Below are 26,795 nucleotides of genomic sequence, written 5' to 3'. Positions count from 1 at the left end.
GTCCAGATACAGATAGGTGATTGAAGTATCTAACGAAGGACTGAACTCGACACCTTCTGAGGTCTTTTCCAGCACTAAGAATTCATGACCTGTAGATGACTCTATCATATAAATATTTTGTTACAGATCCTGGAGAGCACCATTAAGATGACATGAGTGTAACTGACTATAGTAAAAATCATTATCCCAAAGCCCTGTATCATAATACAGATGGTAGGCAAGCCTTAGGCATGTTTGCTGAAGTCTTTTACATATTATCTTTCTGAGTGACATAATTTTCTCCAGAGTGCAACTCAAATGTTGGATACCAAGTTATTTTCCATAAAGGGCTCTTATACAAAGGTTTTGATCATGAAATAATCTTAAAAGTGAAAGATAAAATGGGAAAAAGGGTAACTGACATGTTTTCATAGTATGTTCATCCATACAACAAAGATTTATTGAATGGCTAATCTTTGTGCAACATTAGGCTTGGTTTATGTGGGAGATAAAAGTATAAATAAGGGAGAATGGCTGCCCTGGAACTTACAAATAATAATCATGGTTATCCATTATGAAGTTGTTATTACTACTGACTGATCTTGGTGGTAGAAACTTTACATTAAGATCTCAAGAACTAAGCATAATTATTATCCCCACTTTTCAAATAAAAAACCTGGGACTCAAAGACATTGTATATAGTCCAATATCACAGAACCAGGAGATGGAATCATTCAAATCATGTCATTGAAAATCAAAACTAATTTCACACTCACACATTGCTCCTCTTTCTCCTCATGTTATAATATGATGTTGAATATGCTGCTGCTGCTGCTGCTAAGTCACATCAGTCGTGTCCAACTCTGTGTGACCCCATAGACGGCAGCCCACCAGGCTCTCGTCCCTGGGATTCTCCAGGCAAGAATACTGGAGTGGGTTTCCATTTCCTTCTCCGGTGCATGAAGGTGGAAAGTGAAAGTGAAGTTGCTCAGTCGTGTCCGACTCTTAGTAACCCCATGGACTGCAGCCTACCAGGCTCCTCCATCCATGGGATTTCCCAGGCACGAGTACTGGAGTGGGCTGAATATGCTAGGTAACAGTAGAAATCATTCAAAGCATTAATGAAGTTCAGAAGAGAGAAAGAGAATGAATGAAATGGACATTGCTTGCTCACTGTTGGAAAAGCAGAGTCACTGATGCCCTAGGGGCTCTCGACATTTATTTATGACAATCTCTCATCACCCTAAGCTGGTTTATGTGAATAGCACTTATCAGAGTGGTGCTTCTGGATACGGTTTTTCTTTAAAGCTCATAGTAAGTAATACACATTAAACTAGGGAAATTTGAATTAAGGTTGAACGTTGCCTCTTTTCCCTCTTTTTTTAAGATTATTTATTTATTTTGGTTGCTGTGTGTGGGCTTTTCTCTCGTTGTGGTGAGTGAGGGCTCCTCTAGTTGCAGGGCGCAGGCTTCCCATTGTGATGGCTTCTCTTGTTGCGGAGCACAGACTCCAGGGCGCAGGGGCTTCCGTGGCTGCAGCGTGTGGGTTCAGCAGTTGTGATGCCCAGACTTAGCCGGCCCACAGCACGTGGGACATTCCCAGAGTCAGGATCAGCCCATGTGCCCTGCATTGGCAAGTGAACTCTTCACCACTGGGCCACCAAAGAAGTCCTTTTCCACCTTCTTGAATGAGTTGGTCTTGGAAAAGTAATGGAATGGGTGCCCTTTGAGAGTTAGGACTCTTCATTAGAAAGTTTTCAAGGAAGATAGATGGCTTTTCCTAGGTTTTACTTTAGCTTCTTAGAAGAGAGGAAAAGCAAATGGAAACAGGCTTGGTCTTTCCGATTCAGCCCTAAACACACAGGGAGGGCGCTCAGTTCTCTGACAGCCCATGATCACATGTTTTCCCATGGCACCCCAAGCCAGGAGGAGCCCTGTGATAGAACTCCCTGATTGGACATGGATAGAACACCGGGAGTTGGGAGAGCTTTGGCTTTTGAGGGTTCTGCCCGACACTGTCAACTTTAGGCCTGTGTCAGCCCTTTGCCCCTGGGCATTGGGTTTTCTTCCTTCATTTTCCATCATGTCACTAGTTTTTCAGTGTTACGTTCGTGTATCTCCAAGCCAATGCCTCAGGAGGCGTTGTGTGTAAACCTGTGAATGAATAAATGCTTCCTGTTCTCAACAGCCCTGGCTCTCAAGAATTTCTTGACACTTCCTTGTGAATTTACTAGAACAATTCAATTTTCATTCCACATCTGCTGAACATAGCTTTGAATTCCATAAAATTCTCTGCCACATTTCCTCAAAAAATTCTTACACAATTTAGCCAACTTTTGGCAGTTAGAAGTGAGAAAGTGAAGTCCCTCAGTCGTGTCCGACTCTCTGAGACTCTATGGACTGTAGCCCACCAGGCTCCTCTGTCCATGGAATTCTCCAGGCAAGAATACTGGAGTGGGTCGCCATTTCCTTCTCCAGGGGAATCTTCCCAACCCAGGGATTGAGCCCGGGTCTCCTGCATTGTAGGCAGATGCTTTACTATCTGAGCCACCAGGGAAGTGACATCATTAGAAGTGAAGTTAGAAGTGAAGTTGTGGCTATTTATGTGAAGAAACTTGTTTAAAAGGGAGGGAAAAGAGAATAAGTCTTAATTCTTCTAGTTTCTAACTCCAGTCTTAATTAGATTGCATCATGGCTCAGAGTATGAACTGATGTATTGTTAGTCTGATTCTTTCTTTGGATTAATATTTCTCAACAGAGACAACCTGTTAACTCAATGTCCTGGGGAAACCGCTCAGTGTGGTTGGAATTCGTGTTCCTGGCCTATCCCTCCAAGCCAGAGCCGCGCGCCTTGGCCTTCCTTGGGGCCAGCCTGGTTTATACATGGGTCATCACCGGGAACGTCCTCATCATGGTGGCCATCCAGACCAAAGCCTGCCTCCACACGCCCATGCACTATTTCCTGGGCAGCCTCTCGGGAGTGGAGATCGGCTACACGGCTGCGGTGGTGCCCCACCTCCCGGCCAACGCCCTGCGGGCGGAGAAGACCATCACCCTGCTGGGCTGCGCCACTCAGATGGGCTTCTTCATCGGACTGGGCGGCGCCGACTGCCTCCTCTTGGCCTCCGTGGCTATGAATGCTCCCAGGTGGCACGAGAAAGAATCTGCCTGCCAATGGAGGAGACAAGAAAAACAGGTTCCATCCCTCAGTCGGGAAGATCCCCTGAAGTAGGGAATGGCAATCCACTCCAGTATTCTTGCCTGGAAAAGTCCATAGACCGAGGAGCCTGGCAGTCCATGGGGCTGCAAAGAGTCAGACTCCATCGACCACAGTGACTACTCTGTGCCTCTTCTATGCCTTTTGAATGAAAAGTGTCTACTATTGTCCAAATTGGGAATGGATGCTAACTATAAGATTCAGGATTTTGAGTCTGGGTTAAAATTTTTATCACTGATTGTCTTATGACACATGTTTTATTATGATGCCTCAAGCACCTTTGAAAAGAATGTGTATCCTGCAGCTGCTGAGTGCAGTCCGTTTAATTAAGTTAGCTAACAGTACGGTTCTAATCTCTATCATTATGTATCTTTGTCTACTTATGTTATCCATTCCTATCAGAGGTAGGTTAAATCTGTAACTATGATTGTCGATTGTCAATCTCTCCTTTAGTTCTGACAATTTTTGTTTTATTCTAGTTCTTTTATTTCTGAAGCTCTGTTATTCAATGTAAATATATTTAGCATTATTATATCTTGTGGAAGGATTAACCATCTTATCATTAAGTAATGTTCATTTTTATTGCTGGTAATATCCCTGGGCCAGAAATCTACATCTGATCTTAATTTGTCCACATTGTCTTTTTTATGATCAACATTTTCATGGTACATATTGTTCTTCCTTTTGCCTTCTACCTGTATTTCCTCGTATATAAGGTATGACTCTTATCAAGAGCATATAGCTTATACTTTTTCTTCTTAATCCTGATTGGACAATTTAGAGTACCATATTTCCATGTGTATTTTATTCATCTGTTCTCTTGTTTCTTAGTTTCTCCTCATCAGCCCCTTTTTGAATTTGTACACATTTTTTTTCTATCGGCTTTTTAAATATATTTTTTGTTTCATACTTTGTAGTTGCATTCTTATCATGGCCTACCAAGAATTGTTATAATACTTTGAAGTAAATGTGTAAGAAACTTTGAACAGGATAATTCCATTTTCTGCCCCCATATTGCTGCTCTTATTGTAACATCTGACTTATAAATTCCATCATACATTTTCATTTTCATTTTAAATAGTCAACATTTTTAAAGGTATTCTAAAAGTAGTCTTCTACATTTGTATCTTAATTTTAAGAATATTTTCACTGAATATGGAATTGTAGAAATGACCATTTTTCTTGCATCTCTTTAAAGATGTCATTCCATTGCCCTTTGGTTCCCATTTTTCTGATGAGAAATCATTTGTGGTTTTGAGGAGGGGGTGGGGGTTACCACCTAAAGCTACATTTTTTTCTCTTTATCTTTGATTCCCAGCCACATAAATACAATGAATCTAAGGTTTGGGTAGGACTGGGGGGTGAGGGGAAGGTAAGTAATTCATTGTGTTAAAATAAGATGAAATGGAGACTAGACTTGAAAATCCCCTGAGCAGACAAAACCAGTTAGTCCATGTAGGCAAAACATAATCTAGCTTATTTCGTGAATATAAGTGAAACTCTACTTAGATATTTCCTGGTGTCTCTGATAATCATAAATAAAATTGAAGTCATCTTCCTAAAGTGGTACAACACCTTTTATCCAAGTCCTCTTTCATCTGGAAATTCTCATTGTAATAACCAATCATTGTATAAGTTAAACGACTTCTTCATTCTCACTGTTTAAGCCATCTTGTATTAATAACAACATGCCTCTCTGAGCTTCAAATCACTTTCAGTTTGAAGTCTCCCTTTCTGCTTAGAGTTTCTTGCTCGATAAAATATTCATATCAAGTAAAGTTCTCTAAATTTTCTTTTGACAATTGTATTTAAAACACATCTGAAATGCAAAATAAATTCACCCTCTTCCAAACCCCCTAAAGCCTCATCTCATGATAGCATTAACTCAGGTCCAAAAATCTCATCTAAGTACCATTAGTTCAAAAGTCACAAATATCATCACCCGAACTGTCTAAATAAACGTCTAGATGAAACTTAGGGTACAAACACGCTAGGATAAAATTCTCCATCTGTGGACCTAGAACTAGAAAACAAGGTATCTGTTCCCAGCATACACGGTGGGGCAGGCATAACAAAATGGTTAAAGACATTTCCATTCAAAATGAGAGAAACGAAGGGAAAAATGGACTTACTGGTTCCAACCAAATCTGAAATCAAACTGGGCAAAGTCCATTAGTTTTCAAGGCCCAGGAATAATCCTTTGTGGCTCATAACTCCATGCTCTGGGCTCGGGAATCACTCCCTGCGGTCCAAGGCACCACTCCCCAGCCTCACTGCTCCATCCCTAGAGTCATCTTTCCTTTCTCATGAAGGGGAGCACATGTTTCCCAGGTGGCTCAGCAGTAAAAAAATCTGCCTTAAAATGGAGGATACATGGGTTCCATCCCTGGGTGGGGAAGACCCCCTGGAGGAGGAAATGGCAACCCACTCCAGGATTCTTGCCTGGAAAATCCCGTGGACAGAGGAGCCTGGAGGGCTGCAGTCCATGGGGTCACAAGTCAGACATGACTGAGCATGCACACACAGCACATGTCTGCAATTAGGCAGTTTTCTCAGACTGTCACCTACTGGCAGAATTTGGGGAATATAATCTCCTTTTCTTTCTTTTCTTTCCTTTTAAACTACATTTAATATGATTCTATTTGACTGATTGGTTAGTTTTTTTGGTTTAAGCAAGAAGTGTTAACTATTATTATGTGTCCTGTGATTTCCAAAATTGCTGGTATGGAGAGAAAGGTACGTTATGTGAAGCTCCTGGGAACAATTTCCAGTCCCAGAATTTCACTGCTTCTGCCAGAATCAGAAAGCCACAAAACCCGAAAGATGCTGGCTATAAACTCCTGCCCGTAAACTATGACCCATGCGAGGAAAATTGATGACTTGCATATTGCTTTGCTCCTCTCATTTTCCTCTTCTTTAATTGTGGTAAGACCACAGCATGAGGTATACTCTTTTAACAAAATTTTAAGTGCATGATACAGTTTTGTTAACTACAGCCATAATGTAAATCAGCTCTTTAGAAGTCACTCTTCCTGCATAACTGAAATCTATACCGATTGAATGGCAACTCGCGGTCTCTCCCTGTACCCAGCCCCCCAGAAACCATGATTCTACTCTTTTTCTATGAATCTGACTATTTTAGATACTTCAGATAAGTGAAATCATGCAGTATTAATTCTTCTGTAGCTTATTTTACTTAGCATAGTATCCTCAAAGTTCATCAATGTTGTCAACATATAACAAGATTTCACTTTTTTAAATTTGATCAATATTCCATTATATGTATATAGCACATTTTTTGTATCCACTCATTCCCCAGTGGACACTTTGGTCATTTCCATATCTAGGCTATTGTGAATAACCTTGTAACAAACATGGGATAGTGGATATCTTATCAAGGAGGCCCCATAAAAAATAAATCTGTAAAGATCATTTATATTGTATACACACCTGAGTTAATTAGATACTATAGTTGGCAAGTATATGATCTAAACTTTTTAAAGTTGATTTCTTTAGAATTTTTCTTTATGTTTTAAAAATACTCTTGCTGCACTTTTTAAATCTTTATTGTGGTAAGAACAGTTAACACAAGATCTATCCTCTTAACAAATTTTAAGTAAACCATACAAAATAATGACCTTCTAAATCATACATAAATATCCAAGTAAATTAACAAAGAACAATAAGAAAGTGCACATTTTCAAAAACATGATGTTGGATGACTAACTGAATCAAATCATCTATACTACTGTATGTCCATCTAAAGTCATAAGAAAATAAAAAACATCCTAACTGTTCAATATCAGGGATTCATTTAATAAATTGTAGGACATCAATACTACTCACATTAAGTTGTCACAAAAAACATGACCGTGAACACTGTATTTGAAAACACAACCTACTGTTTGGTGGAAATCCTACATGCTATCATTTCAAGAGTGTAAAATATGCTTGTAGGAATGAGGTCATCTGAACAGATAGATATATCTGGGTGAGAAAAAAAGGAAAATAAGTCTGAGTATAGTCTCTGTATGCGTGTAACTATACTCCAATTTTAAGAACCAGCACAGAGCTATTTAATTCATGATTGCCGTGATTATAAAAGCAAGGTGTCTTTCCTCACATCGATTGTAGATATTTTGGACTTTATGGACAAGTTTGATGTGCTTATCTGGGCTTCGGAAAAGGCCATGTCAGCTGCTGTGGCTTCTGCCCTAGGACACTTTCCCTTCTCTTTTCCGCGCGGGCTTGTCTGCTCAGATCACCACCTGCCTAGAGCCTAAAAGAGCCCTTACCAGAACTCAGGGAGCCTCTGCACCTGTCACCCGTCACATCACTCTCAGGCTCAACCCCCAGCGTCCTCGCCTGGGTTTGCTTTTTGTCTATAGTACTCCCCTTCTGACACATATCACAGGTTTTTTTAAAATTTATTTATTTTTAATTGGAGGATAATTTCTTTTACAATATTGGGTTGGCTTCTGCCATACATCAACATGAGTCAGCCAGAGGTATACATATGTCCCTTCCCTCGTGAGCCTCTGTCCCATCGCCCACCCCGTCTCACCCCTCTGGTCTGTCACAGAGCACCGGTGTATGATGTATGATGTATGATGTATGTGTGTCCCTGCAGCGTACACCAGATTCCCACTGGCTATCTGCTTTACACACGGTAATGTGCATGTCTCAGGGCTGCTTCTCAATTCGTCCCACCCTCTCCTTCTCCCACTGTGTCCACCAGTCTGTTCTCTATGTTTGTGTCTCCATCGTGGTTCTGCATATGGGATCATCAATACCATCTTATTAGATCCCATCACATGTTCTTATCCTTACTTTCTGCTCATTGCCTTTCTTCTCCCCTCCAAGAATATAGTTTCTATGAGGGCAAAATTATCATTTATTTTGCACACTGATATATCCCAAACGTTGGAAATAGAACCTGGCTCATAGTAAGAATTCAATAAATATTTGTTTTATATTAAATAAAGTTACATTATTAATAATGGACATAAGACAGGGAGGGCTTCCCTGGAGGTTCAAGTTCCCTCGTGGCTCAGACAGTAAAGAATCCACTTGCAAAAAAAAAAAAAAAAAAGAATCCACTTGCAATGCAGGAGACCCAGGTTCGATCACTGAGTCAGGAAGATCCTCTGGAGAAGGGAATAGCTACCCACTCCAGCATTCTTGCCTGGAGAATTTCATGGACAGAGGAGCGTGGCAGGCTACCGTCCATGGGGTAGCAAAGAGTCGGACACGACTGAGCAACTGCTTTTCACATAAGACAGGGGTGTGGAACTTGACTAAAAATTAAAGGTAACAGTGAGGATAAAGTATATGATTTTAATTCCATGAGGTTGGAGGGAGGCAGAAAAGGAGAAACAAATTTTTAAATGAATAGGTTAAGAGGTGGGACTCTCCAGGGAACTCTAGACTCCATGCTCTGGAGTGAGCTAAATGGGGAGGAAATCCAAGGAAGAGGGGATGTGTACATACATGCGGCTGATTCCCTTTGCTATGCAGCAGAAAGTGACAACATCACAAAGCAACTAGACTCCAATTTAGAAAGAGGTGGGAATATAGCTATAATTACCAAAAAATTAGATACAGATATATAAATATTTGGAAAAACCAGAAAGGTATCAGCACAGGGCTTGACCAAGAAATAGAAATAAATAGGATAAGAAAAAATGAAACCAACGATCAAAAGGAATCATTATAGGAAAATGCTTCATAATTCTGCTTATTAAGAAGAAAAACACAGTTCATAGAATTGTAGAGCTGGACAATTCCTTGGAGTCCGTTTAAGCCGACACCTCATGTCACAGGTATGGAAACCTGCCCACATAAGAGCGCCACTGTTCGCCTGAGGTCAACAGCTACATGGCAGATCCATAATTAGGTTCCCGGTCTCCAGATGCCTAGGCTAGTGCTGAATTAGTGTGTTACACATGTTCCGTGAGCTCAAGCTGAAAGGAATGTGTGTCTTCACAAGGCTCACTGGGATATTGTCTGGAACACAACATGAGTAAGTTCCCTGCTGGGTATAGAAAAGGAATGAGCCTGTCTGGAATTCCCAGATAATGATTGTCCATGGTGACCATGCAGAAGAGCTGCCCATTAGTCTTGTTCAGTGGATCAACTCAGGAAGTTTTTCTCAAATATTTCTCTGGCTGGCTTCAGTTTAAGGGGAGCCACTGGGGAAATTCCTCCTCTGTGGGGACTCATTAGCTTTACAGAGGTGTCATAAAGGACACCAAGTAACCTGACTGAATCAGGCGAGACTGGACCCCGCGTGGACGTGGCAGAGTGTGTTTTCCATCATTAAGGAGGAGCCGTAGGTCTTCTCACTCAGGACTTGGGATGATTCCACAGGATCATCCTTCCAAAGGATGTTCCTCTTATCCTGCTCCATCCTTGCCACAGATCTCTCAGAGGTGTCTCTTCCTATGAATGTCAGCATGCAGAGGATGCTCGTCTCCATCCTCACCTAGACGTCACGGAGGTATCACACGACGTCCTCCTGGCCTCCCTAAGAGACGCTGCACAGCCTGAGGTTCATGGATCCTCATTCCGAGTTACGCTTTGAGAAGAGGAAAAACAGGGTCCATGACTCCCCTGGAAGAGCTCCTCTGTCCTCCATGCCAAGAACTTTTAACATCTCAGCAAGAAGAGTTAACCTGATGAATTGAAGCAAATTTCAGAGCGGTAAGGGAGCATCTCAAGAGACAATTTCTTTCATTTGAGTTTGATTTGATTTCTAAAAATAGTCATAAAACACAAGTATCTATAGTGCTTTACATTGCAGAAGAATATCCACATACATAAAATTATGGAAAACAAATAAGTTACCAGAGTAGGTACTACTATCCACTTTTACAGACACAAAAAGGGTTGAATTACCTCACATCCTACACGTAAAAAGTGTGAAGCTAGGATAAAACTTGGGTCTTTTGTCCCTCCTTCTAATATACTGTCCATAGGACTTTTTTCAATAGTATGGCATGGACCTCACTTTTCTTTAAGTAGAATGAAATCACAAATCCTTATTGGTGCTATGTGAATATATATATGTACTCTGTGGTAAAACAGATTTGGAAAATGTTTGAGGTAAAATGAAACTGTTTGCTTTACAACAGGGCCTCCCATAACTTCACTGTGCTAATATTCACTGTAACTCTTGAGAAAAAGGGTGAATGCTTTCCAATTTGACCATGAACTTTTTCATTTCTGAGGTGTCAAGAAGAAGTGTATTCTAAGGAACACAATTTAGTAATTAGTTCCTCAGAGGATATTTAAATTCTTTTCCTACATGTCATGTTCTGTTATACGGCTGAAGCTAGTGATTATGTGTTATAATTTTCTCACACATCCCCACAGAGCTGAGCCCAGGACCTGAGCTCTTCACATACTCCATACATGTTGGTCTGCTTGATTTATATCCTGAGAAGTTACCGTGGCCTTGGAGTTGAGGTGAAGAGAAGGCTTTGGGGGAAGCTCAGAGAAGTACCTATCAATAGAGTTGGGGAAGGAAGAGGATGAAGGAAAGCTTTACAGGAGAGGTGGCGCCTGAACTGGGCTCTGAAGGAGAAGGTGCAGCTAGGGAGCCGAAGAGGAGTCTCCAAGGTGGAGGGAACAGATAATGCCAACCCCCAGAGCAAGAGCGGCCGTGGGAAGGAGCTGAAGGTGGTTCAGTAGAGCTGGGGCCTAAAGCACAACGTGGAGGGTGGAAAAACCACACCTCCTAGAAGTCAGGCGGGTCTTTCCAGGTGGCACAGTGGGACACAATCCACCTGCCAAGCAGGAGACCAGGGTTCAACCCCCAGGCCAGAATCTCCCCTGGAGAAGGAAATGGCAACCCACTCCAGTATCCTTGCCTGGGAAATCCCATGGACGGAGGAGCCTGGCGGACCACAGTCCACGGGGTCACGAAGAGTCAGACACGACTGAGCGGCTAAACAACAACAAAGTTAGGCAGAGCACTTGGTCCACCTTCCTGTTAATTCACCTCACTGCTGATTCTGTTACCTTAACGTGAGAGCTAATGCTCACAGCCACTCTGTGGGGTAACTACACACACCCTCTGTAGCTGAAAATCTGAGATTCGTGGGAATTCGGGAACTTTGTCCCAGATTCTAAAACTATGAAACGGCAGATCCAGAACCCACACTCTTGTTGAGAAATCAAATGTCTCTTAACTATCTTGGTCTTGGTAATAATTTATATATATATATATATATATATGGTCTAAATATAATGTCTAAATATATATATATATTTACTATAGATATCAAATCATCATATATACAATTACATTTGTCAGTTTTTCCTCAATAAAACTGGTGGTGGGAGAGACTGAAAAAAGGTATAACTAACTTGAGAATGGCACAGTGGTCAACATTAGGGGAAATTGTTTGGAACAGGAAAAGTTTTAAAGAGTTTTCAGATTGCTCTATGAAAGACGTTGCTCCGCTTAGCTGTGTGCACAGTAGCAGACCTAGTTTGGGCATGTTTCCCAGAAGCTCTGCCAGACCCATCCTGTGTCCAGTCTGCATGGGTATTTGCACTCTCAGCTTTTATACTGCCTTTGTTGCACATAAAATGTGAAATATACTCAAGGCCTGTATGTACACTTTACCCTCTGGTAATGAATCACACAGAAAATAGATTCAGGCACCATATCTGCTTATCGCTAGCGGTATGCCTCTGAACAAGGCTTAATCTCAGCAGACCCTGGGTTTTGCACATAGGATATATGTGGGATCTGGTGCCTCTTAAGTTCCCTTATAGTTACCAGACACAGAGATTCAACTTTACATACACTTTATAAATAAGCACACATTTGGCCTATGACTGGGCTTTGATGTGGTTTCCTGGCTCACTGATATTTCCACAAGTGTTTAGGTTTTATATGCACAGTATTTACGGATTAGCAGGAAGCGCATATTACACCTTGAAATACTGCTTCATCAGTCATTAAGGAATAACTGCTAACTAGATGAGCTTCACAACATTATCAAACTCATTGGTTCAATAAGCATATCAATAGCTTAATTGCTGTGCTTCCCACTAGCCATTAATCAAGTGAATCCATTAATCAGTTGAATCCATCCCATCCAAATCTTCCTTTTTGCATGAAGCAGACAAGTATAAACAAAATGACCTTTGGACTAGGAAAGCCCCAAGCCTATGTGGGGCTAAAGTAATTGCGGCGTAAGCAGGCTATAGGGGTGCCATTGGATATTGGCTTTGAAAGGAAGTTTAAAGGACATGAGAATTAACTATAATTTAACTATAAGCTATTTAACAATACAAAATAATTCAATCTAGTTCAAATCAAATTTGTTGTGATGAGATACTCTGATGAAAAAGACAGACATTCTTGTCTTTGTGGAGCTTAAATATATCCCTGATTGAAATGTTTACCAAAATGGCATTGCCAGGACTGGAGTGTTCCCCAAGGAAGGAATGTGGGCACCCAGAAAAAGTGAATTCTGTGAGTAGCAATGACAATAGGTCTGGGAGATACTCTGAGAACAGGTTTTGAAAGAGTAGTAGAAGACAATAATAAATGCAGCCTTATGGATTTGCATGAACTGTTGTGTAATCAAGAGATGAGGTTTTGAATACCTCAAAATACGATAGAATGATAAAGACTTAGAACAGAGAAATGTGTTGATATTTGCACAGTACTCTTTTGGACTTGAAAAAATAAAGAGCTGGCACAGAGATAATGTCTATGAAGAACTTTTTAAGATACAATCAACCTTTGATACATTGTGTGCACGCATGCTAAATCACTTCAGTCGTCCAACCCTTTGTGATGCTTTGGACTCTAATCTGCTTGGCTCCTCTGTCCGTGGGATTCTCCAGGCAAGAATACTGGAGTGGATGGCAGTGTCCTCCTCCGGGGGATCTTTCTGACCCCAGGGATGAACCCATGTCTCTTACATCTCCTGCACTGGCAAGCAGGTTCTTTGTCATTAGCACCGGCTCTCATGCATTAGCCAGATAAAAATGTTGACATGTTCAGATTTTTCATTTGTGTCAAGGGAGAGATTACTTTATGGTCAGTGGCCAAAAGAGATGAATTTGAATGACAAAATCCATTACTCATAGTTGAAAACATGAGGCAAATGTTCACAAAGATTGTGCCACACATGTCAAATGGTACACTTATTAGCAATGATAATATTTATTCTTTTATTTCTTAAGTAATTGAAGAAAAATGTATGTTTCTACTATAGAGCAATATCAGCTTCACCAACTCCTGTTTTGCTCAAACTCTATTAGTGCAAAATGGGGTCACCTAGCTTATTACTCTATTTTATTTCACTGTACCTCAAGTGCTTGCTATTAAGAAAATAAGCAAATGTATCCTCCAAGTGTGAACATATGTCACAACCGATGAGATTAGAGAAAATGTGTATTCTCTTAAAATAACCCCCAGCGGCACTCTAAAAATGGTTTGGAAGGCACACCATTAGAGTAAGTGCAAAACCTTTGAAAGTGGCCGTTGAAAGGGAAAATGCTTAATTCATAAGCACAAAGTTTGACATGTTTTATTTTTTATATTTTATAGACCCACTTTGAATGTATGTGGTAGTTTTTTCCTTGAAATTGCCCTGACATAACTTGTCCTAGCAGACATCAAGCTCCAACACTATATGTCTTGCTTTATCCATACATTAAGTATGTTTTGCACCAAATCTTGATGGTTCCCATCCAAGTTAAAAGCTGCTTATTTGATTTTCATGTCTTAATAGGGACTTCCCTGGTGCTTCAGCTGGTAAAGAATCCGCCTGCAATGTGGGAGACCTGGGTTCAGTCCCCTGGGTTGGGAAGATCCCCTGGAGAAGGGAAAGGCTCCCCACTCCAGTATTCTGGCCTGGAGAATCCCATGGACTGTAGAGTCCACAGGGTCACAAGAATCAGACACAACTGAGTGACATTCACTTTCAGGTGGCGCTAGTGGTAAAAAATCCACCTGCCAAGGCAGGCGGCACAGAGACCTGGGTTTGATCCCTGGGTTGGGAAGATCCCCTGGAGAAGGAAATGGCAACCTGGACAGAGGAGCCTGTTGGCTACAGTCCACGGGGTCGCAAAGAGTTGAAATGACTGAGCGACTGGACACACACACACACTCACGTCTTAATAAGATAGATTCGTTTTTAAATGTTTCCCTGAGTTAGGATCTATCTTATTTGGTTTTGGTGCTATGTAATCACATTATTTTACTGAAATCTCTCTTCCATTTTATTCTTATTCCTTTTCTATTTTACTCTTCTTTTTATTTTCAATGCTGAGTAGAGCAACTCAAGACCTGGGAGAACATAGCTCTAGAGGAGCCTCACTGTCCACTCTGGAAAAGATAAGAGCTGAAGAGTAATTAGCCAAGGGAAACTCCCACCATGAGAAAAGAGGAAGGACATCAGTTATGTTCATTTATTATGTCCCAGGCACACTGTATATTTGAAATATTCAGTCTTCATAAATTGCCCATATTGCTCCATATTCACATGTCCAATCACACATTGGAGAATCAAGGCTCATCAAGTAATGTAATTAATGTAAAAATTAAATTAGTAAATCAGGGCAGTTTTAACACCCAGATCTAATTGTTTAAATATTTATTTATTTGACTGCAGTCTTAGTTGCAGCATGTGGGATCTATTTCCCTGACCAGGGACTGAACTTGAGCCCCTTGCATTGGAAGGTTGGAGTCTTAGCTACTGGACCACAAGAGAAGTCCCTATACTCAGATCTGACTACAAAAATTCATGCGATCAACACTCTACCATTCTTCCTTCTCAACATTATGTTAAAATACCAAAAGATAAAGGAAATTTTTTAAATTTATTAAATGATTGCAAAATTGGGTACACTTATTGTCAAATGTGTAAATATAGAAAAGCATAAGCCATAAACTAAAATCCCACCAACCTAGTAATAGTCATTGTTAGTATTTTAAGATATATTCTCTTTTTATGAATAGAAATCATTATCTCTTAAATGGAATCATGATTTAACACTTTTTTATGATCTGTTTTTTCATGGGCTTCCTGATCTCATAAAGCATTTTTCTGCAACATCATTTTCAAATGATTGCATTTTTCCATCGCATGGATAGACCCCAATAAATTTAAGCATTTTCTCATTAATGATATTTAGGTTGGTACAATTTTCACTGTTATATCAGAAACTGTAATGAATATTCCTATCAACAATTTTGTGCACATATACATGGTTAACTGATAAGAATAAATCCTTAATACATTATTGCTGAATCAAAGTGAATGCATTTCTTCAAGTCTTTTATGACATATTACCAGACTGCACTCCACACATCTTTATAGCACTGTTATACCTCCAGTAGCGAGAGCTTCCCAAATAGCTCAGTTGGTAAAGAATCTGCCTGCAGTGCAGGAGACCCAGGTTCTATCCCTGGGTCAGGAAGATCCCCTGGAGAAGGGAAAGGCTACCCACTCCAGTATTCTGGCCTTGAGAATTCCATGGACTGTAATAGTCCATGGGGTCGCAAAGAGTCGGACATAACTGAGGGACTTTCACTTTCAGCAATATTTGGGAATATATCCCTCTTTGCAACTTTCACAACACTAGATATTATTATTTTTCCAAAACAATCAGTTTCTAAGCAGAAAATAGTATCCAATTTTATTTAATTTTATATTTATTTGAATAATAATGATACATCTCAGTGTTTCAATTTGTTCTGCTGCATCTTAAATTAACAATCAAATATTCTGCATCCTTTTTCTGCCTTCTTTCACAGGCTACATCCTAAAACACAATGCTAGCTAAATGTGATGCTAGCCTTTTAAGTCACTGTATGTGAACTTAGTTGGATTTTTTTCTCATTTAAGTGTGAGATACTCTTTAATAGAACATAAACCTCTCTTAAACTTATTTCCAGAAGCAAAATACTTTTCTCAGCTTACATTAAGCTATTTTTATGTTATATGCTTGCTCACATTTTCCTTTGTTTCCTTTGGCTCTCTGCACTATATTTACTTTTTTAATATGCATATTTACTTTTTAAAAGCAGATTGTTTGGAGTGGATATGCTGTGTGTTTATTCTACTGATGATTATTATTCAGAAATTTATGTTTGAGTAGGTATTCCTCTGATTAGTCATATCTACATGAAATAGCTCTTGAATTCTAGCTTCCATTGATTGAAAAAATTAGTATACTTACTAATTTTAGTATACTAAAAAAAGTAGTATACTTACATTTCTCCCATCCTTCATTACCAATTTCCCAACTGTGCACTTTGTGGTTTTAAATATGCAGAGCTATTCTAACTTTTTACATTTTATATTATGAATTCTTTCAATAATTAGATTTTTTTGCTTTTAACAGTATTTGCATTAATCAGTTAGTGTTAAATACATATCTTATTCTTTCATTTTTCAAGTCAGGTTTTTACATTGCAACTTTCTCAATCTTGAATTTGGTTAATAACCCAGTTCAGTCAGTTCAGTCATTCAGTCATGTCCCACTCTTTGTAACCCCATGGACTTGAATGGACTACTTTCTTCAATTTAACTCTGAATTTGGCAACAAGGAGTTCATGATCTCAGCCAATCAGCTTCCTGTCTTGTTTTTGCTGACTGTATAGAGCTTCTCCATCTATGGCTGCAAAGAATATAATCAATCTGATTTCAGTGTTGACCATCTGGTGATGTCCATGTGTAGCGTCTTCTTTTGTGTTGTTGGAAGAGGCTGTTTGCGATGACCAGTGCTTTCTCTTGGCAAAACTCTGTTAGCCTTTGACCTGCTTCGTTTTGTACTCCAATGCCAAATCTGCCTGTTACTCCAGGGATCTCTTGACTTCCTACTTTTGCATTCCAGTCCCCTATAATGAAAAGGATAACTTTTGGGGGTGTTAGTTATAGAAGGTCTTGTAGGTCTTCTTAGAACCATTCAACTTCAGCTTCTTCAGCATTACTGGTCAGGGCATAGACTTGGATTACCATGATACTGAATGGTTTGCCTTGGAAACAAACAGAGATCATTCTGTCATTTTTGAGATTGCATCCAAGTACTGCATTTTGGATTCTTTTGCTGACCATGATGGTTACTTCATTTCTTTTAAGGGATTCTTGTCCACAGTAGTAGATATAATGGTCATCTGAGCTAAATTCGCCCATTCCAGTTCTTTTATTTCACTGATTCCTAAAATATCGACATTCACTCTTGCCATCTCCTGTTTCAGTTCAGTTCAGTTGCTCAGTCCTGTCCGACTCTTTGCAACCCCATCAACTACAGCACACCAGGCCTCCCTGTCCATCACCAACTCCCGGAGCTCACTCAAACTCATGTCCATTGAGTCGGTGATGCCATCCAACCCTCTCATCCTCTGTCGTCCCCTTCTCCTCCTGCCCCCAATCCCTCCCAGCATCAGGGTCTTTTCCAATGAGTCAGCTCTTCGCATTAGGTGGCCAAAGTATTGGAGTTTCAGCTTCAACATCAGTCCTTCCAATGAACACCCAGGACTGATCTCCTTTAGGATGGACTGGTTGGATCTCCTTGCAGTCCAAGGGACTCTCAAGAGTCTTCTCCAACACCACAGTTCAAAAGCATCAATTCTTCAGCACTCAGCTTTCTTTATAGTCCAACTCTCACATCCATACATGACTACTGGAAAAACCATAGCCTTGACTAGACAGACCTTTGTTGACAAAGTAATGTCTCTACTTTTTGATATGCTATCTAGGTTGGTCATAACTTTCCTTCCAGAGAGCAAGCGTCTTTTAATTTCATGGCTGCAATCACCATCTGCAGTGGTTTTGGAGCCCAAGAAAATAAAGTCTGTCACTGTTTCCAGTGTTTCCCCACCTATTTTGTCATGAAGTGATGGAACCAGATGCCATGATCTTAGTTTTCTGAATGTTGAGCTTTAGGCCAACTTTTTCACTCTCTTCTTTCACTTTCATCAAGAGGCTCTTTAGTTCTTCACTTTCTGCCATAAGGATGGTGTCATTTGCATATCTGAGGTTATTGATATTTCTCCTGGCAATCTTGATTCCAGCTTGTGCTTCTTCCAGCCCAGCATTTCTCACGATGTACTCTGCATATAAGTTAAATAAGCAGGGTGACAATATACAGCCTTGACGTACTCCTTTCCCAGTTTAGAACCAGTCTGTTGTTCCATGTCCAGTTCTAACTGTTGTTTCCTGTCCTGCATACAGGTTTCTCAGGAAGTAGATCAGGTGGTCTGGTATTCCCATCTCTTTCAGAATTTTCCACAGTTTATTGTAATCCACACAGTGAAAGGCTTTGGCATAGTCAATAAAGCAGAAATAGATGTTTTTCTGGAACTCTCTCATTTTTTCAATGATTCAATGGATGTTGGCAATTTGATCTCTGGTTCCTCTACCTTGACCACTTCCAATTTGCCTTGATTCATGGACCTAACATTCCAGGGTCCTATGCAATATCGCTCTTTATAGCATCAAATTTTACTTCCATCACCACTCACATCCACAACTGGGTGTTGTTTTTGCTTTGGCTCCATCCTTTCATTCTTTCTGGATGTATTTCTCCACTGATCTCCAGGAGCATATTGGACACCTACCAACCTGGGGAGTTTATCTTTCAGTGTCCTATCTTTTTGCCTTTTCACACAGTTCATGGGGTTCTCAAGGCAAGAATACTGAAACGGTTTGCCATTCCCTTCTCCAGTGGACCACATTTTGTCAGACCTCTCCACCATGACCCATCTGTCTTGGGTGGCCCCACAGGGCATGGCTTATAGTTTCACTGAGTTAGACAAGGCTGTGGTCTGTGTGATCAGTTTGGTTAGTTTTCTGTGATTGTGGTTTCCATTCTGTCTGCCCTCTGATGGAGAAGAATAAGAGGCTGATGGGAGCTTCCTGATAGGAGAGACTGACCGGGCAGTCAGTCAGTCTGCCTGACTGACTGGGGCAAACTGGGTCTTGCTCTGATGGGACGGGCCATGCTCAATAAATCTTTAATCCAATTTTCTGTTGATGGGCAGGGCTGTGTTACCTCCCTGTTATTTGACCTGAGGCCAAACTACTGTGGAGGTAATGAAGATAATGCTGACCTCCTTCAAAAGGTCCCATGCATTGTGAAGTAATTAGCCTCCAACTAATAAAAAAATTAAAAAATTAAAAAAAAAAAAGGTCCCATGCATACACTGCTACACTCAGGGCCCCCAACCCTGGAGCAGGCCACCGCCGACCCACGCCTCTGCCAGATACTCCTGGACACTCCCGGGCAAGTCTGGGTCAGTCTCTTGTGGGGTCACGGCTCCTTTCTCCTGGGTCCTGGTGCACGAGGTTTTGTTTGTGCCCTCCAAGAGTCCATTTCTGGCAGTCTGTAAGTTCTGGCAGCTCTGTGGTGGGGTTAATGGTGACCTCCTCCACGAGGGCTCATGGCACACCCAGGTCTGCTGCACCCAGAGCCCCTGCCCCGCGGCAGGCCACTGCTGACCCGGACCTCTGCAGGAGACACTCAAACACAGTTCTGGCTCAATCTCTGTGGGGTCTCTGGGTCCTGGTGCACAGAAGATTTGTTTGAACTCTCTGAGTGTCTCTGGCCGGTATGGGGTTTGGTTCTAAATGTGATGTCACCCCTCCTACCATCCTGCTGGAGCTTCTCCTTTGCCCTTGGATGTGGGGTATCTTTTTTTGGCGGGATCCAACAGTCTCCTGTCAATGATTGTTCAGCAGGGAGCTGTAATTTTGGAGTTCTGGCAGGAGAAGATGAGCGCACGCCCTTCTACTCCACCATCTTGGAGTAATATTACATTTTAATTGTATTTAAATTGAATGGCATGCAAGTGTCAACTTAAAAAATATTCACAACAAAGTTGAGAGTTATGTTTTATTTGGTGGGAATTTTTAGGACTTCAAGACAGTATCTCAAGTAACCCTGAAAACTGCTCCAAGGAGGTGAGGGGACAAGCCAGGCTATACAGAAGTTTTACAACAAAGGGCAGGTAGTCTGAACGTCAAAGTTAAAGTTTATTATTAATTAAAGAAAACCAGGTAACTCATGCTAAGGAATTTAGCTCCTGTCTATGTATGGGAAAACGCAAGAGTCTGGGTTCACTGAAATCATCCCTTTAACATGCACCTCAGCTATCTGGGGCCAGTTTCCTGTGTTTTCACATCCTGAGCTTCCTTTCCTTGGGGCTCACCTTAGGGAGTGACTGTAGGTCTGCTGGCAGCTAGAAGGCAGGTATTCTCCTTTCTGTGTCCCTCAGGGCTCACCAGCTCACACTGGAAACGCTGATGACTGTGACATCCTTATTTACTGATAAGACAGGAAATATTCCATTTCTCACAAGCATACCTCATTTTATTGCCCTTCACTTTATTGTGCTTCACAGATATTTCTTTTTTTTTTTTCATTTATTTGTATTAGTTGGAGGCTAATCACTTTACAATACCACAGTGGGTCTTGTCATACATTGACATGAATCAGCCATGGATTTACATGTATTCCCCATCCTGATCCCCCCTCCCACCTCCCTCTCTACCTGATCCCTCTGGGTCTTCCCAGTGCACCAGGCCTGAGCACTTGTCTCATGCATCCAACCTGGGCTGGTGATCTGTTTCACTATAGATAATATACATGTTTTGATGCTGTTCTCTCGAGACATCCCACCCTCGCCTTCTCCCACAGAGTCCAAAAGTCTGTTCTGTACATCTGTGTCTCTTTTTCTGTTTTGCATATAGGGTTATCATTACCATCTTTCTAAATTCCATATATATGTGTTAGTATGCTGTAATGTTCTTTATCTTTCTGGCTTGCTTCACAGATATTTCATTGTTTGATGAGTTGTAGGCTTGCCCTGCATCGAGCCAGTCTACTGATGTCATTTTCCAATGGATTTGCTCACTTGTTGTTTCTGTGTCACATTTTGGTAATTTCTTGCAATATTTCAAACATTTTCATTATTGCTCTATTTTTTATGGTGATCTGTTTTCTGTGATCTTTGTATTACTCTTGCAAAAAAATTATGAGTGGCAGAAGCTCAAATGATGGTTAACACTTTTAAGCAATAAACCACTTTTTAATTAAGGTGTTTATATTTTTATAGTCAATGGGGCCCCTAAGAGTTGGACACGACAGAGTGACCAAGACTTTCACATTTTTAGACATAATGCTATTATTGCACATTTAATAGACTATAGTATGGTGTAAACATAACTTTTAAATGCACTGGGAAACCAAAAAAAATTGTGACTTGGTTTATCATGATAATTGCTTTATTTCTATGGTCTGGAATTGAACTCACAGTATCTCCAAGGTATGCCCATGTTTCCTAAGCCCAGGTAAATTTGAGAAAGTCTTTCTGTTGCTTTTGAACATAAAGCTTTAAAGCCTGGGTATAGCATTCTTTCACAAAAATTTGTTTTTCTTTAAACTCTGTAGACATTGCTCTATTGTCTCTTGGGGTTTTGCATCAAAAATAAAAGTGTAGCCCACTCTAATATAAAAGTGCTTAGTTGACAGGTATTTTCCCCTTCCCTCATAAAACTGATTCACCTGATGGTTTTAATGCCTATTTGAATTCTGCTATTGCATCTTTAGTTTTCTTATTTTCTTTTCTTACCTCAGGCAACTCCACTTCATTATTACCTGATTTCCTTACATGTTCCTTTCATCTGAATTTGTCCAAGTCTTAAAAGTTTAGGTTCATGGTTGAAAAAAATTTTTTTAATATTCAAATGAGAGGAAATACACAAAGAGTATATATCAGAAAGGGTTGTAATAAAAGACGTTTGCCTAGTTTCATATGGAGTCAAAATTGGATAAAAAGTGAAAAACTCATGAATAAATTATAGTATAGCCATAAAAAAAAAATGGGATACTACAGCACAGTGGAAAGGACAAAGTCTTGCTATACAAAACAGCAAGACTAACTCTGCAGACATAATGTTGAAGCCAGGTACAATAAAGCACACACTTTATTATTACATATATAAATTGAAGCACAGTTTAACTAATCTTCAGTGATAAGGCCAAAAGAATAGTTATCTTTGTGAAGCATAAAGACTGAGAGAAGACATAAAGAATGTTTGTAGGTTACTAGAATTTTTCCATTTCTTAATTTTGATAGAGTTTATGCTGGCACATTTACTGTGTAAAAAACAGATCAAACTGTACATTTAGAATTTGTGAAGTTCTTTCTGTGTATGCTATATTTCAAAAAGAATGTTTACCAAAAATGTAAACAATACATCCATTTACCTAACTTTGAAAATATCTACAATTTATTAATAGAGTCAGTCCTCCCTAACCACATGTTCTGCACCCATCAGTTCAGTTCAGTTCAGTCGCTCAGTCGTGTCTGACTCTTTGCGACCCCATGGACTGCAGCAAGCCAGGCTTCCCTGTTCATCACCAACTCACTCCCAGAGCCTACTCAAACTCATGTCCATTGAGTCGGTGATGCCATCCAAACATCTGATCCTCTGTCATCCCCTTCTCCTCCTGCTTTCAATCTTTCCCAGCATCAGGGACTTTTCAAATGAATCAGTTCTTCGCATCAGGTGGCCAAAGTTGGAGTTTCAGCTTCAGCATCAGTCCTTCCAATGAATATTCAGGACTGATTTCCTTTAGGATGGACTGGTTGGATCTCCTTGCAGTCCAAGGGACTCTCAAGTCTTCTCCAACACCACAGTTCAAAAGCATCAATTCTTTGGCACTCAGCTTTCTTTATAGTCCAACTCTCACATCCATACATGACTACTGGAAAAACCATAGCTTTGACTAGACGGACCTTTATTGGCAAAGTAATGTCTTTTTTATATGCTGTCTAGGTTGGTCATAACTTTTCTTCCAGAGAGTAAGCGTTTTTTTTAATTTCATGGCTGCAGTCACCATCTGCAGTGATTTTGGAGCCCCCCAAAATAAAGTCTGTCACTGTTTGTACTATTTCCCCATCTATTTGCCATGAAGTGATGGGATCAGATGCCATGATCTTAGTTTTCTGAATGTTGAGCTTTAAGCCAACTTTTTCACTGTCCTTTTATACTTTCATCAAGAGGCTCTTTAGTTCTTCTTCACTTTCTGCCATAAGGATGGTGTCATCTGTATATCTGAGGTTACTGATATTTCTCCCCGCAATCTTGATTCCAGCTTGTGCTTCATCCCGCCCAGCATTTCTCATGATGTACTCTGCATATAAGTTAAATAAGCAGGGTGACAGTATACAGCCTCCACCATACTCCTTTCCTGACTTGTAATCAGTTTGTTGTCTCATGTTCAGTTCTAACTGTTGTTTCTTGACCTGCAAACAGGTTTCTCAGGAGGCAGGTCAGGTGGTCTGGTAGTCCCATCTCTTTAAGAATTTTCCACAGTTTGTTGCGATCCACGCAGTTGATGGCTTTGGCGTACTCAATGAAGCAGAAGTCGATGTTTTTGTGGAACTCTCTTGCTTTTACAATGATCCAATGAATGTTGGATCTGCACCCATGGGTTTGACCAATCAGCAATAGAGAATTTTTTTTTTTAATTTCCAGAAAATTCCCCAAAGCAAAACTTGAATTTTCAGGGCACCAGCAACTATTTACAAAGCATTTGCATTATATTAGGTATTATAAGTAATCTAGAGAGGATATAACGGAGAAGGCAATAGTACCCCACTCCAGTATCCTTCCCTGGAAAATCCCATGGACGGAGGAGCCTGGTAGGCTGCAGTCCATGGGGTGGTGAAGAGTCGGACATGACTGAGCGACTTTACTTTCACTTTTCACTTTTATGCATTGGAGAAGGAAATGGCAACCCACTCCAGTGTTCTTGCCTGGAGAATCCCAGGGATGGGGTCGCACAGAGTGGGACATGACTGAAGTAACTTAGCAGTAGCAGTAGCAGAGAAGATATAAAGTATATGGGAGGATGTGTGTAGGTTATAGGCAAACACTATCCTATTTTATGAAAGGAACTTAAGCCTTCATGGACTTTGGTATCAATCTCCCACAGATAACAAAGTACAACTGTATATAACTCTTTAGCTAAATACAAGCAAAGAATTAGCCCTTGTCAATTGGATTTTAAATACCAGAGTTTAAAAGAAAAAAAAAAAAAGACATCTCTCATCAGAAACTTCTGCAGATTAGAATCTAGCCCATTCATGAAGATTTCCAAGGGAGAATGTACCATGCCCTCTATTGTGAATTCATTTCCAAACATTGAGATTGGAAACTGGATACTAAATAGGCAATTCCAAATCAAAAGCAACGTTTTAAGTCCGTGATTCTACTCACACAATTAAGTAATTCAGGAAAGGAAGTCTGAGCGCCTTCTGGTCTTCTTCCGCAGGAGACATGTTTGCTAGGAGCCCTGTCCTCAACCAGTCCGGCCCCACGGAGTTTGTGTTCCGGGTCTTCACCAGCGCCCCAGAACTCCAGGCCCTCCTCTTCGCCCTCTTCCTCGTCCTCTACTTGATGATCCTCTGCGGCAACGCGGCCATCATCTGGGTGGTGTGCACACACAGCCCCCTCCACACGCCCATGTACTTCTTCCTGTGCAACCTGTCTTTCTTGGAAATCTGCTACACCACCGTGGTGGTACCCTTGCTGCTTTCCAACATTTTGGGGGCCCAGAAGCCCATCCCACTGGCTGGTTGTGGGGCCCAAATGTTCTTCTTCGTCACCCTGGGCAGCACTGACTGCTTCCTCTTGGCGGTCATGGCCTATGACCGCTACGTGGCCATCCGCCACCCGCTGCGTTACACGCTCATCGTGACCCGGAAGCTCTGCGTGCGGATGGTGGGCTGTGCCGCGGGCCTGGCCCTCCTCCTGTCCCTGCCGCTTACCACCCTCATCTTCACCCTGCCCTTCTGCGGGCACCGCCGCGAAATCAACCACTTCCTGTGTGACGTGCCCCCGGTCCTGCGGCTGGCCTGCGCGGACACCCGCGTGCCCCAGGCCGCGCTCTACGCCGTGGGCAGCCTCGTGCTGACCGTGCCCTTCCTCCTCATCTCCGCCTCCTACGTGCTCATCGGCTCGGCCCTCCTGCGCATCCGCTCCGCGGCGGGCCGCCGCCGGGCCGTCTCCACCTGCTCCTCCCACCTGGCCGTGGTCCTGCTGCAGTACGGCTGCTGCAGCCTGGTCTACCTGCGCCCCCGGTCCAGCACCTCGGAGGATGAGGACCGCCAAATCGCCCTGATCTACACCTTCGTCACCCCCTTGCTCAACCCCCTGATTTACACTCTGCGCAACAAGGATGTCAAAGGCGCTCTGAAGAATGCCTTCATCAGTAAAGCAGCCTCAGACACCACTTGAAGGCTTAGGGGGCTGGGGTGGGTGTCACCATCGTGACAAAGATAGCACTTTATGCTTTCCCACCCTGTGCCATTGGTTTGACTTTTTTGCCCTATTTGCCCCAGGTGCACAACCTGTACTCCTAATAGCAGAGTCCAAGACGAAAGACTCACTCTTCCCCCTGATAATGAGGCATGCTGGGACCTGGGGCTCTTGCTTGCAGTGCTGAGTGCTTGCTCCTGGCTCGCAGAAGTGGCAGTGGGGGGGTTTGGTCCGATAATGAGACAGCACTTGCAGCATTACCCTCCAATTAAAAATAAATTTTAAAAAATAAATTGGTATAACCTTTTGTAACAGAAAATTCGGTCCCTGCCCACAATGCTGAGTAAGAGTAATGAGGACAACCTGGATATGTTCCAGTGTCTCCTACTTTATGGTCTATGGAAACTTGAATAGAATTTGTATCCTACTGTGTGTGAACATCGTATAAATCTTTATTATGTTGAATTGGTTCATAGTGCTTTTCATGTCTACTATATCCTTCAACTGAAATGGCAACCCACTCCAGTATACTTGCCTGGAGAATTCCTTGGACAGACAGGCCTGGCAGGCTGCAGTCCATGGGGTCGCAAAAAGTCAGACACAACTGAGCAACTAAACATCAACAATACCCTTCTACTTTTCTGTGTATCCATTCTATTAATTTTTGAGTGTTTGATATTGAAACTCTAACTAAAAATCTTAATTTATCTTCTTAAAAAGATAATTGTAATATATAGTGGAACTAAATGTAACTTTGTTCTGTGTTTTCCAAGTCTCTTATAAATGTGTTATCAATACCTTCACAATTTAAAAAATAACAACAAAAAAAAAAGAATAATGAGGATAAGGTTGTGAGGACAAAGGAAAGAGAAATTCATTAATTTGCCGGCAAACAAGGAGGGTTGCAGACCAGTATCTTGAAAACTACCCTCCTGCTCTCTGAAAGAGGGTAGGTCAATTTAAGGAGAACTATGAGGGTGGGGGTGGCAGGACTATGTGACCAAGGCTTCGCTGAGCATTCCCGTGATTCATGGCCATTGTGGTTGTCTGCCTTCAGTCAAGACACTCCGAAAGTTTTTCTGCCCACCACTTGGCCCTAAGCACCTGTGACTCAAGATTAGAACAACTAGCAAAACAGGAAAGAATTTATCAGCATAGTCAGCAGAAAAATCAGCGTATGCACATTATTTGATTTAATGCATGAGTTAAAAGAGAAGGCTAGTTATTAAATTTTTAACTCTCTAGTCAGATACACCTTCTGAATGCCGTGTGACTAGGTACACCAAAGGCCTAGA

At 41.3% G+C, this 26,795-nt stretch overlaps 1 protein-coding gene across 1 annotated transcript; it reads left to right on the top strand.

Annotated features, from left to right (window-relative positions):
• The first annotated feature begins 2,755 nt into the window (after positions 1-2,755).
• On the top strand, positions 2,756-25,479 carry LOC122449379 (olfactory receptor 10Q1-like). The gene is made up of 2 exons (XM_043480888.1): positions 2,756-3,072; positions 24,849-25,479. Exons 1-2 carry the CDS (start codon positions 2,756-2,758, stop codon positions 25,477-25,479), a joined length of 948 nt encoding a protein of 315 aa, XP_043336823.1.
• The last annotated feature ends 1,316 nt before the right edge of the window (positions 25,480-26,795 follow it).

The sequence above is a fragment of the Cervus canadensis genome, chromosome 11, assembly GCF_019320065.1.
Source record: "Cervus canadensis isolate Bull #8, Minnesota chromosome 11, ASM1932006v1, whole genome shotgun sequence".
Taxonomy (NCBI): domain Eukaryota; kingdom Metazoa; phylum Chordata; class Mammalia; order Artiodactyla; family Cervidae; genus Cervus; species Cervus canadensis.
Note: the sequence above shows the minus strand (reverse complement) of the source record. Positions and strands in the feature narration are given on the sequence as shown.